Source organism: Haplochromis burtoni, unplaced genomic scaffold (assembly GCF_018398535.1).
Source record: "Haplochromis burtoni strain Fernald_Lab_line unplaced genomic scaffold, NCSU_Asbu1 Contig_810, whole genome shotgun sequence".
Taxonomy (NCBI): Eukaryota; Metazoa; Chordata; class Actinopteri; order Cichliformes; family Cichlidae; genus Haplochromis; species Haplochromis burtoni.
Window position 1 is genome coordinate 52,077 of NW_024583171.1, and position 12,556 is coordinate 64,632.

The 12,556-nt window shown below is 38.7% G+C and overlaps 1 protein-coding gene across 2 annotated transcripts in view; it reads right to left on the reverse strand.

Moving 5' to 3' along the window:
- LOC102306619 (E3 ubiquitin-protein ligase CBL-B-B) overlaps positions 1–9,477 on the reverse strand; it is a 14,037-nt gene extending 4,560 nt beyond the window's left edge. The window contains exons 1-3 of one of the 2 annotated variants that reach the window (XM_005951312.3): positions 9,314–9,477; positions 7,069–7,239; positions 5,205–5,455 (exon numbers count right to left, since the gene is read on the reverse strand). In XM_005951312.3, the coding sequence (XP_005951374.3) occupies positions 5,205–5,455; positions 7,069–7,236 (419 nt within the window). In that variant the 5' untranslated portion in view covers positions 7,237–7,239; positions 9,314–9,477. Of the gene's footprint in view, positions 1–5,204; positions 5,456–7,068; positions 7,240–7,863; positions 9,290–9,313 lie in introns of those variants that run through there. The other variant, XM_042215743.1, reaches the window with a different exon arrangement.
- Between the last annotated feature and the right edge of the window lie 3,079 nt (positions 9,478–12,556).

Genomic DNA, 12,556 nt, shown 5'->3' on the forward strand with positions numbered 1-12,556 from the left:
GGTGTATGAAGCACTTTGAGTGCTCCAGTAGAGTAGAAAGGCACCATTTAAAGGCTACATTTCCCATTTACAGCTGGGGGATGTGGACAAAAGAATTAAATGGGCCCTTTGGACCCAAATGACTCAATCCAAGCTTTGATCCAACAGTGGAGGGGCTGTTCTTTTTTCTTCATGTGTGTTTGAAGGGTGGGGGCATAATACTGCAGGTCAAAGCACATTGATATAAACCCTTAGTCAGAAGGCAGTGAGTAAACCTCTCAAAATAGCTTTCCAGTCCTTTGTATGCATGTACTCTCACAAACACACATACATTTATGCTGAGACTTATTCCTACCCAGGTTCTACTTTGTGGAAGCTTACTCAGGCTCAGACCTTCCATGGGAACATGTGACATCATCAGTTCAAAGGACTGCTCACTATGACACATCAACAAGCGTAATAAAAATCCTTCTGCAGAAGTACATTCCAGATCAAGCCTATACATGTTAGTTGCAGAAATAAAGTACTGTGCAAAAGGTTTTAGGCAGGTGTGAAAAAATTCAGTAAACAAAGAATGCTTTCAGGAATATATGATTGTTGCAATGTTTGTTTATTTTTATCAATTTACAAAATGCAAAGTGAGTGAACAAAAATTTAAATCAAATCAGTTATTTGGCGTTACTGCCTTTAGCCTTCAAATAAGCATTAGTTCTTATAGTACAATTGCACAAAGTCAGGGATTTTGTAGGCCAAACTCTGCTACCAAGTTGAGGTTGTGAAAGACAGTTTCATGTCATGGCAAGATTGAGCACAGCAACAAGGCACAAGGTAGTTATACTCTCCCAGACAAAGATTTCAAAGCAGACTGGGGTTTCAAGATGTGCTGTTCAAGCTCTTTTGAGGAGGCATAAAGAAACGGGCAATGTAAAGGATCATAGACACAAGTGGTCGGTCAAGGAAACTTACTGCACAGCAGTGCTTATTACCCTTTGAAATCAGAAGATGTCCAGCAGTGCCATAAGCTCAGAACTGGCAGAAACCAGTGGGACATTCCATCTAATGTCTGGAGAAGTCTGGCCAGAAGTGGTCTTTATGGAAGAGTTGCAGCCAAAAAGCCATGCCTTTGACGTAGAAACAAGGCAAAGTGACTCAAGTATGCACGTAAACATAGGAAATGGGGGTGCAGAAAAGTGGCAGTAGGTGCTCTGGACTGATGAGTCAAAATTAGAAATATTTGACTGTAGCAGAAGGCAGTTTGTTTGTTGAAGGGCTGGAGAACAGTGCAATAATGAGTGTCTGCAGGCAACAGTGAAGCATGGTGGAGGTTCCTTGAACGTTTGGGATGCATTTCTGCAAATGGAGTTGGAGATTTGGTCAGGATTAATGGTGTTCTCAATGCTGAGAAATACAGGCAGATATTTCTCCATCATGCAATACCATCAGGGAAGTGTATGATTGGCCCCAAATTTATTCTGCAGCAGGACAATGATCCCAAACATACAGTCGAAGCCATTAAGAACTATCTTCAGTGTAAAGAAGAACAAGAAGGCCTGGAAGTGATAGTATGGCCCCCACAGAGCCCTGATTTTAACATCATCGATGGTGTCAGAGATTACATGAAAAGACAAAAGGATGTTAGGAAGCCTACATCCACAGAAGACCTGTGGTTAGTTCTCCAAGATTTCTGGAACAACCTGCCAGCCGAGTTCCTTCAAAAACTGTGTGCAACTGTACCTAGAAGAAGGCAAAGGGTGGTCACACCAAATATTGATTTGATTTAGATTTCTCTTTTGTTCATTCACTGCATTTTGTTGATTGATAAAAATAAATGATTAACACTTCCATTTCTGAAAGCATTCTTTGTTTACAGCATTTTTTTACACCTGCCTAAAACTTTTGCACAGTACAGTAAAAGCATGCCCATTCTCATGAACAAATTAAAAGAAATAACTGATACAGTGAATATCAAATTAAACAAAGAAAAATGGACTATGCTTTTCTTTTCCGTCTATACTTTTATTCTCTCTTTTCTTTACCCTCAACTCTCAACTAGCCACAGAAAATAATTGCCCCATGCTAAGCCTATTTTTGGAGAGGATCACTTCCCTTCCTATTAAATAAAATTTTTCTTGGCAGTTTGCTGAGTGGTCATATGCTAAAAATATAAACAGTCCTTGCTAATGCTCTTTTGAGATTCTAATAATCTTAACACCTTAACTATTCTGGTATAAAATGTCACAGAAATATAGGCTGCATAAAAATGTATATGAGAGTACAAAAGTATGTGGTGTAGTATGTGAACTATCAAATGAGGATCACAGAAGAAAAAAAGTTGTTTCAGCATAAGTTGAAGCAACCTTCAGCAAGATCAGGAAAAAAAAATCTTTTTTAGCAGAGCTAATTTACTGCAACTTTGTTTTACGGCTCAGTTTTAGCAAATGACATTTTATATAATAAATTTATCATTTTCAGCATTGAATTATGAAACCACTCACGTTTGTCAGTGTCATTTTAGGCTGTTTGATGGGCTCTTTTCTAAAAAGGGTTTACCCTTGCTTAAGAATGACATCATCTGCTTTGGGCATTAACTGCCAATGGGCAGGACAAATAGAGAGAGTCACTAAAGTACTATGGTGTCAAAGATTTGTACTAGAAAGTAAAAAATTGAAAAGGAAGAGGTTAACTTGCTCAATTAAATAAAACAGCCATGAGTCTGTTTCTAATGAGAGGCTCAAATTTAATACAAAAGAGACTGCAGATCATTCTTAAACTTTTAGAAATGCTCTTCTTAACATAACCTTCACAGATGTGTGCTTGAACGTACTTCTCGAGTTTAAAACACAATTACTCAAACAGACATAAGCAAAGACACACAGACACCCTGTCTCTCAGTCTTTTGTAGGACGAAAGAGAGCCTCTTGCCTGTATGTTTAAGAATCTACTTTCTCACGATATGAATAAAAAGATGTATGAATAAACTCGGACTATATATTTACAACTACATATTTTTTCACACTGTTCTAGCTAGGGTCTATTGTATGCTAGTGAAATTGAGTTGCTTATGTTAAAAGAGTCATTGCTAGACAGCAAAAAAGGATGCATGTAATTTTGAAACTGTTTGCCATTCTTTCAATGTGTCAGCAGAACATCCACTTGAGAACATTGAGAAGAGTTGATGAATAATGCCCCTATCATTTTCCAGTTTCACATCTTTAACATCTATGTATAGTATTTGTGAAAATATTTTGAAAAATATTTGCTGATATGTAAATATCAGGATGTACTTTCTCCCTAATAATCACTGGTATAGGTTCCAAAATTCAACTATGGGAAAAACTGCTGGAACACTTCTCACTTAGTCTGGTTTAACAGGCATCCTGCAACATATGCATATAATGTAAAAGCTCAACCTCATGTTGTAACTGCAAAAGCTATTTGATATAACCGGAAATCAATTTGATTAACACAGAAATCAAACCCTGCAACTGGTTCAACTGTTCTTTTAGACTTCCTTGAAGCAGAAGGAATCATCACGAACCCACACACACACCGCATGACTCTTTGCTTTATGCAAATGAAAACAGCTATGTTAAAAGTCTAGAAATACTGACTCATACAACATCATGTAACTACCAAGAATGTACTAAATAGCTAAATAATTTGTCAGGTGATTCAGATATGACATTTATAAATCTTCACACGTGAAATATATGTTTCTATGGTTTCTTCTTTACCATATTGCAACAGCAACATATAGTGTTTATAGTAAACACTGTGTTTTACTGCAATAAATTAAGCCTATACAATCAGAGGCAATAAGAGAATAAAAGTAAGAAAAAAAGAGAGAAAGAGTTTCACACATACAGATCAAAAAGGGTGCTGGATGCTTCTTCAGCTGAGATAAAAAGGAAATATATGAAGCGGATGTAAAGTGTGTGGGGATTTTCCCTCTGAAGCTCTGCACATAGCTATCAGAAAGGGCTCCTGAGAATTACTGGAGCCTTACACATTTAAATTACCTATTGCAAAAACAGTTTTTAAATGACATAAATTATTTAGTTTTTATACCTGTTGACTCATAGCAAGAAGTTTCTGGAATTGAATACACCATCTGGCTGGGCCTTCTGTATATGTTACATGACAGGCTTGCATTTGAAAAAAATCAGAATTTCATATCAAATCTTTGCAATGCGCAAGATGTGTAGTGGCATTTATCCTTAGATAGTTTGGGAAGAAAGCCAGTCAGAAGGGCTGTCTGGACATCAGTAAAAAAGAATAAAGTAAAAAAATCAGTAAAACAAAATTTAATATATGTGTGTTTTATTAAGCTCCAATATGGACTGCAGAGTACAGTGAAGCAGTGCACCTTGAAAACAGATGAAATTGCAGCAGAGACTCTCTGCATAGTTACTTTTTGGATTATATGACTACTTTGCAACTCGGACCATGGAAAGAATGTGAAGTGTTCTTCCTGTAACTCTGCAATGGGTAAAGTTTTCACAGAGAATCATCTTCATTCTGCTATCACAGTATTTCAGCTGTCTAACCAGCCATGTACAGTTACAAATATCTATCATCACGATGTGGCTGAAATAAAAAAAAAAAAAAAACAACTTAAAAGTTGTCAAGATCATTCCAACATATTTTTCAGATGAATCAACCTGCAACTTAATATTGAGCGTTAAAACAAAGAGCAGGAGTTGGTGTGTTGAAGTACTTATGGAAACTTTTGACTTTCACAGTTGTAATTGCAAGTGTGACACATATGAGTTGGTTGTAAGAGGCTGGAAAACTGAGCTATTAAGATTTTAAGAAAATGTTATTTAAATAACATTTAAAGGTGAATGGTAAGACATGTAAGTAAGTAAGTCATGTTGTCTCTGTGACTATGGTTATCATGAGTAAAACAAAAAGAGAGCACCGTCTCATACAGTATTCAAAAAGGAAACTGACATCTGAGGGCATCAAGGAGCATCTACTGTGAATATCTAGCCCAAATGTACACAAATATATATAACTTTGGAATGAAGTGGCCAGAACAGAGTGTACCTCCAAAAAGCTTGTAATTTTTAAATCTGAAACAAAACTGTTAATTATTATTGTTCCTATTCTGTCTGAGAGACATCATAGGATAGCTACTTCTCTTAAAGCAGTCTTCCAGAGAAAACCAAGAAAACCTGTGTTAACATAAAACACAAAAGCCAGGAAATATCCCGTCGTCATACCTGTCCTGTGACTGCTCCTCGTACATCCTCTCTCTTCCCTCTTTGAAGAGCCGGATAGCTCGTTTGGATTTCTTCATAAGGCTATCAATGTAGATTTTAAAGTAATCATTCTCACTAAGCTGTATGATCATCTGGTTCTCTTCATATTTGCCTAGTATGACCCGCAGGTGTTGGTAGGCATCAGGTAAAATATCCAGGATGTATGGTGGACTGTTTTTCAGTTGGAGTCTGGGATTTTGGCAGAGCCGCACCTGTTGCAAAGGAATTAATCAATAAATGAAAAATCAATGTTTTCTCAATGCACATCAAATTTTCTCCTGCCACTCTACCTGGGTCACTGTGGCAGCATGAGAGGAACAACAGGAACAATATTATGCATATACTTGTTTCATTATGTAACTCAGGTATGTATATGACGGATTTTGATAAGGACTTTTGTAAATAAATGTAGTTCTAAAGGTTCTATTGAGATGAAATTCTCACCAGATGTCAGTAAACCCATCCAACCCACATATGCAAAGAAATCAAACCACAGATGTCTCTTAATTAAGTTGTGTGTAATAATGATAAACAACACAGGGAAAAAGTATTGAACACATGAAGAAAGGGAGGTGCAAAAATACATGGAAAGCCTGACACCAGCTAAACTCTATCAGTAATTAGAAAGCCATCCTGCCAATTAATGCAAATTGATATCAAGTGCTTCAGCTGTTTTCTGGACAAAATTTCTAGGTGTAGCTAAGTAAGGGAAGGTTTCCACTTAAGTGGTCTCCACTCATCTCTGCTTTTTGCAGAGGATGTGGTTCATTTGGTTTCATCATTTGATGGCTTGTTTACAAGTGAGGGGAGAGGAGAATGGGAAAGCAATAGGTGGATTGGTACTGTGGCAGCAGTGATGCAGTCATGGTCAAAAGGGAGCTGAGCGTGAAAATTGAGCTCTTGATTTAGTGGTCGATCTACATCCCTACCTTCACCAATGGTCACGAGCTCTGGGGGGTGACTGAAAAAACAAGATTGCGGACACAACCAGCAGAAATGAACTTTCTCTGAAGGGTGGCTGGACTCTCCCTTAGTGATAGGGTGAGGAGATAGACAATCCGGGAGAAGCTGAGAATAGAGCATCTAGGCCCTGTAGCAGACCCAGGACACGCTGGAGAGATTATATCTCTCAACTGCCTTAATGTTCCCCCCAGACAAGCTAGAGGAGTTGGTTCTAGGGAGAGGGATATCTGGGCTTCTCTGCTTAGGCTGCTGACCACATGGATAAGTGGAAGAAATTGGACAGATGGATAGATAGACTGATGGTTCAGTCCCAACTAATGCCCTATTAAAAGCTGTCTCATTACCAAGGTTTCACACAAGAAATATCTTGTGATGGGTAAACCACTGAGTGCTCTCAAGACCTATGGAACTTTATTGTTGCAAGAAACACAATGATGGCATTGTTTACAGAAGAATTTCTAAACTATTGAAGATTCCAGTGAGCACTGTTTGGGCTATAATTCAGAGGAGTGAAAACAACTATCAGAAGAGTTGTCCAAGAGCCAAGGACCATTTGTGAAGAGGTACAGAAAGGCTTGGAATCAGCAGGTACAAGTGTTTTAAAGAAGATATTAAGTAATAATCTCAAATGCCATGGCCTGTATGGATGCTCATGATCCAAGACTCCATTGCTGAAGAAAAAGCATGTTGAAGTGCGTTTAAAGTTTGCTGAACAACATTTAGACAAGTCTGTGAGGATACAGTCTGGTCAGATGGGAACAAAATTGAACTTCTTGGATAACATAATATATACCATGTTTGGATGTTGCACTGCATATCACTTTAGAAGCACTGATGGCCAAGGTCATTTCTCAAGACTTACAACTTTATCCATGAGTTTCCAAGTTTTTTCTACAGTCCTCCGGTCAGCAACTGCTTGTTTGGGTGGCCCCACTGCATCCTGGATGGCATCAATGATGCCTAAAATTCGCCCCTTACTTCTATTTGGTCCACGTCCACCAGGATATCGACTACTGAGAGCAGTTGCCATTTCCTACAATCACACAGAATTTGTACTATCAAAACATTAAATGGCATGAAAACATTTGAAAAAAAAAAGTAAATTTCTAATAGAAAAAAAAATCAGCGAAAACAGTTACAGTTGTTATTTTTTCATTAATATGCTTTCAGACAGAGAGAATGATGAGAGAATATGCACAGCCTATATAAGATGTTTATTATACCGAGCTTCTTCTTAGTCCCCCCCCCCACATACACACTTCTCCTTGGTCCTGGACTTGTCAGTTAAACCCCTGCAATATAGGTTTTAGTGTCTTTCCTGATGAGTGCATGTCACCTGATTTGCATGTTAATTTTACACATCCAGAACTTTAACTGCAAAATTAAGCTGCACAAAATAAGCTGCCTATTATATTCCGTCCTCTTCCTTTGTGGTTTGATTAAAGATCAAGTTTTTACTTTGTGTGCAGTGATCTTGTCGTATGTTAACTTATTCGTTTTTCTGGTTTTCATGAACTACCTGTTATGAACGTAAGTTACCATATAACCACTGTTTCCGGGAGGCAGATTTTTCGTTTTAAGCGACTGTGACTGAGGTCACACAAGATTCTTACACTTATATAGACGGATGTTGGAGGGGAACAAAGTCCTAACTTACCAAATCACAGGGGAATGTCTGCTGGGATCCCTACTGAATTCGGTCCACATCCAACACAAAAACAAGAACTATCCCAGAGTCCAAAGCTGAAAAAAATGGGCATGAAAAGTATCCAGCCTATATAGTTCTGTTATTTCACTATAAATCCTCAAAATTTATAATTGTCAAATAAGAGCAACTCCCTAGGAGTAGCCGGAGGAGCTGTATAAACCCGAGGCACAATACGTTTTGTACAACAAAATAGGTGTGAAGTTAAATGCTCTAAACATTATACTTCCAGTGGAACATTTCAAAATAAAGTGACGATTGATGAAATCATTTACATCTAGATTTTCAGCTCCGTGGTCAGCTTGTATTCGATTTTCTTTTAAATTAAAATCAACACCCAACAATCATGCTCTTTTAATAGACCAGTTGGACAAAAATGACGGCCAACAACAAGATGAATTTAAGGTGATTATGTCATCACTGTCTGTTGTAATCAAAGATAGGACTGTTAGAGATTATGTAAAAATAATTTTGTCGACTTCTTTCCTTTTATTTTGGTCAATATAAGAATTAGACACTGTAGCCCATATTATTAACACTCAAAATAATAGATCACAGAACTATATCTCTTGATTAATTTATGATTATCGTTTCAAGTGGCAATGGTTAATCAGGATGTAGTCTTATGAAAAACTAAAGTAGTGCATAGCATAGCACTCGACCTCCCAGGCCCATCTCAGAGCTATGAAGACTCTATTCCTTTATAAATATTGCAAAATTGAATTTGACATATCTTACATTCAACACAAGATATGTAAATTTCCCAGCACAAATGTGTTTTGTTTAACTTTTGCCTTTATTTTTTAAATTGTCTTTTTGTGTCTGTTGCTGGCTACATTCATCTTGTCTTTTTTGCGTCACACAAACGCAACTCATAGCGTAAAGTCTGTGCTTTTATTTTAGAGGTACAGTAGTCTAAGTTCCTGCATCGTTTTAGCCTTGTTCTGGAATCTTGCTACAACCACAACGTGACATGAGGGCCGCTCCCACTCCTTTCAGTCGGAACGAGCAGTGTTATACCGGAAGTGACAAGAGTGCTTGGGTGTGACAAATGTGCGCCCTCAAATAAACGTGTTATTGAAGTTGTGTAGTAGTGATTACAGCATTTACATATAACTCCGCTGTGATTTGTTAGATCTTAATGGCTGATGTTCTTCCTGATACAACCACTGAGGACGTTGTCTTTATTCTGATGATCGAACCACGGATCTTCCCAGCAAACAAGGAAACCATCTGCAGCCCCCCAACCCCCCACACACTCAGTTCCCCAACCGTTGCGTCGTATAAGGAAGTTCTCTGGAAGTTAGAGAATCGGTTGCTGGTGGTAAAAATGACAGGTCGGTAATCGTTTTGCGAGCATTAATCGGACCTTCAAATTTACCGTTAAGGCGGCGGACCTCACCGTTCGGATTAACGCTGTCCTCGGTGTCCTACGAGGATAGCGCTGCTATTCTTTCACCGCCACCGTCCTCGGGAGAGTTCCAGCTGGCGCTGCTTCCGGGAAGTTGTGTTAACCGGTGTTAACAACGTAAAAAGACCATTGCACGCTAATAAATTTTACCAATGTTTAATTAACAGTGTCATATATTGGCAGCAACTGGCAGGTCTGCCCGGGAGAAGCAAATCGCACCAACTCTAACTGCTATCTCTTTTTCCTTATTCATTGCCTATGGCAGTGCTTTTAATTATTAATACTACAAATAGCATCTGTCAGCAAGCATAACACAGGGAAAATCTTATGCAAAAATAAAATGTAATAAATGTGAGATTGATGATTACAACATAAATTTTATATAGTCTTGATTTTGACAAGTGCAATCTGTATACTGTCTTAAACTGGTAAGGGTAAGTCTTGCACATGAGGATGAGGTATGAATTCTGTCAACTACTTTTGGATCAGATCAGAGAGACTTTATTTATCCCCAAGGGGCAATTAAGAGACAACAGAGCATCATGACCTTAAAGATAAGGACAGGGCATAAACAGACAATAAAAATGAGATAAAAAAAAAAATACTTAGAATATACAGTATATACACAGTTTTAAAATTAGAGAGACAAAATAAGTGAATAAATAACTATAAGTGACTAAGAGTGAATAAAGTGTCAGCAGTATAAAAAAGAGTAAAGAGAAGTTTATGTTTATGGGTGTGAGAAATGGTCCTATCGGCTGGAGTTAAAAAGCGGAGCGGCAGTGTCCCAGTAATCTTCCCCAAACTTAGGACACAGTTCCTATTCCCAACTGGAAGTGATATTTTTGGTTGAGTAATTGCCCAATGCAATAATGAAAGTATATATTCTTAATATGAGAGTCTTACTGTGAGGTTTCAATTAAAATAAGTCCTTCCATGAATGCTTGGGGGGCTGATTTGGAAACTAGGAAAATAGAGGCTGCACAGTATCTTATTTGAGAATAGCGGAATAAATGAAATGAGGGCAAATCGTACAAATAAGACATATCACTAAAAGTGTTGTCTTTGAAAAAATGATTTAAAAAACATTTTATACCATTTCTTGCACATATATGGAGGGAAGATTCCAAAGGAGATAGGGGAAAGAGATGATTGTTACACATTGGGGCCAGAGCAGAGGCAGAGACAGAATTAAGGTGTGGCCGGATTTGATACCATATTTTTAGACAGGGAATTGCAACAGGGTTATCTGTATATTGTCACAGGGAAACAGGAAGGGATGAAAATAATAATGGTGAAAGTGAGGTAGAGAGACATGATTGAGCCTCAAGGTAACACCAATAGCATGAGGATCCTGTTACCTTGGATCCTACCCTGTTAAAGTGAGGCTGAAATGAACTAGTAACATGAACAGTGTCATGGTGGACTGAACGGACTGAAGTGCAGACTCGAGGAAAAAGTGCAAAAGGTTTATTACAGCAATAATAAAAAGTGATCCAAATGTAATATTGTATTTAACATGTGTTAAGTGAATCTGAAATTATTCGAGAGCTAAATTTTAAAGGATAAAATACAGTTTCAAAGCAAATGAATTCATTTTCAAACTATAACATTCAATTTCGGTTTAGTGATGATCATTTTCAAACCAATAAATTGAATTTCAAATTAGGCTAATTCATATTCAGTTTTTAAAAGCATTTATTCAAGTTACAAGTCACATTCAATCTGAGCAATTTAAATTTGAATTTAACTTATTCAAATTCAGTTTCTGATGGCACAGATTTCTGCCCATATCCACCTCACTTCCAGTCAGTGAAGGAAAACCTCTGGAGATGAAAGGCTTGAACACATCTATCTCTACTGCTGGCACCTTGTAAGACAATGGCTTACAAGGTGCCAGCACTAACACTGTACTGGCCCTACAGCAGACAAGTTTCTTATGTTTTGGGGCATTAAGTGGAGAATGTCCATGACCTGCGAGCCATACCTTCAGCCCCACCTGATACCTGGGGGCGGGTGTCCTGCGGCAGTTAGCATACTGGTGCTGGCGTTTGACTGAACTGAGAAGCCTTTCCAAGGCCTGTGCCCAGATGTGTTGGCATAGTTGGAAGTGGTACTGAAATTAGGGAACCGCCAGATCTATATCTGCCTCTGGGAAAAGCGGTGGTTGATATCCTAGGGGTGCTTCGAAAGGCGAGGGACCAGTAGCAGAGGCAGTGAGAGAATTGTGAGCAAGCTCTACCTATTTGAGATATGATGACCAGGTTTCCGGGTTGTGAGAGGTGATACAGCGGACACCGGATTCCAGTTCCTAATTCAGTCATTCAGTTAGGCTGTTGTTTTGGGGGATGATAACCAGAACTGAGGCTCCTCAGATCCTTTTTTAGGGACTCCCACCAAAAGTGATGCGTGAATAATGAAATGGTTTTACTCACGCCAGGGTGGCAGGAGAATCTGGCGGTGTGGATCCAGTTGAGTATGGTGGCGAGGGTGGATGTGGGAAAGTACCATAGGTATTTGCTGCAGTAAATACTGTGGAACTGTGGATGGGCTCAAATGTGAATTAATAAACAGCAGAGGATACTTATTTTTGACAGTGATTTCATTCAGCCTCCGGAAATTTATACAGGGACAGAGTGTGCCGTCTTTTTTTGAGCCAAAAGATAAAATAAAATGTGAGTCTCCCGGGGGTTGCTTGACATGACCAGACATGACGTTCGGTTGGATGGGTTATTATGGATGCATTATTACGCCAAACACTTGATTGTTCAGAGCGGTAACCGGGACAGGTGGGTTTAAAGGGATGAGTGATAGATGCAGTTGGTTTGCTAATTCCGTGTCTATGATGTTCTGTTCACCCTCTGAATCTAGAAGGGCCTGTAGTGACCGAGTGACCTGGTTTAGGCTAAGTTTTACTGGTAGCAATAACCAGGGTTTAGAAGAGGTCATGGATCTGCTATCCGTATCCCCAGATCCTTTTGACCCAAATCCTTGAAAGAGGAGTCCCATGAGGCTAATTGATCCCTTATCTGATCATTCAGAGCTTGGAGGAAAACTCTCTAACAGTTTCTTAGCTGTGCTGCCCTCAGAGATGAGGTGAGAAAAGGTCTTTCTCAATTCCCCATGGAACTCATCATACAGGCAGGAAGAAATTGGGTTGAAGGAAAAATATGACTATAACCCATTAACTGACATGTATTGACCTCACCGTGGCTCAGGGGGTTGGGAAGCGTA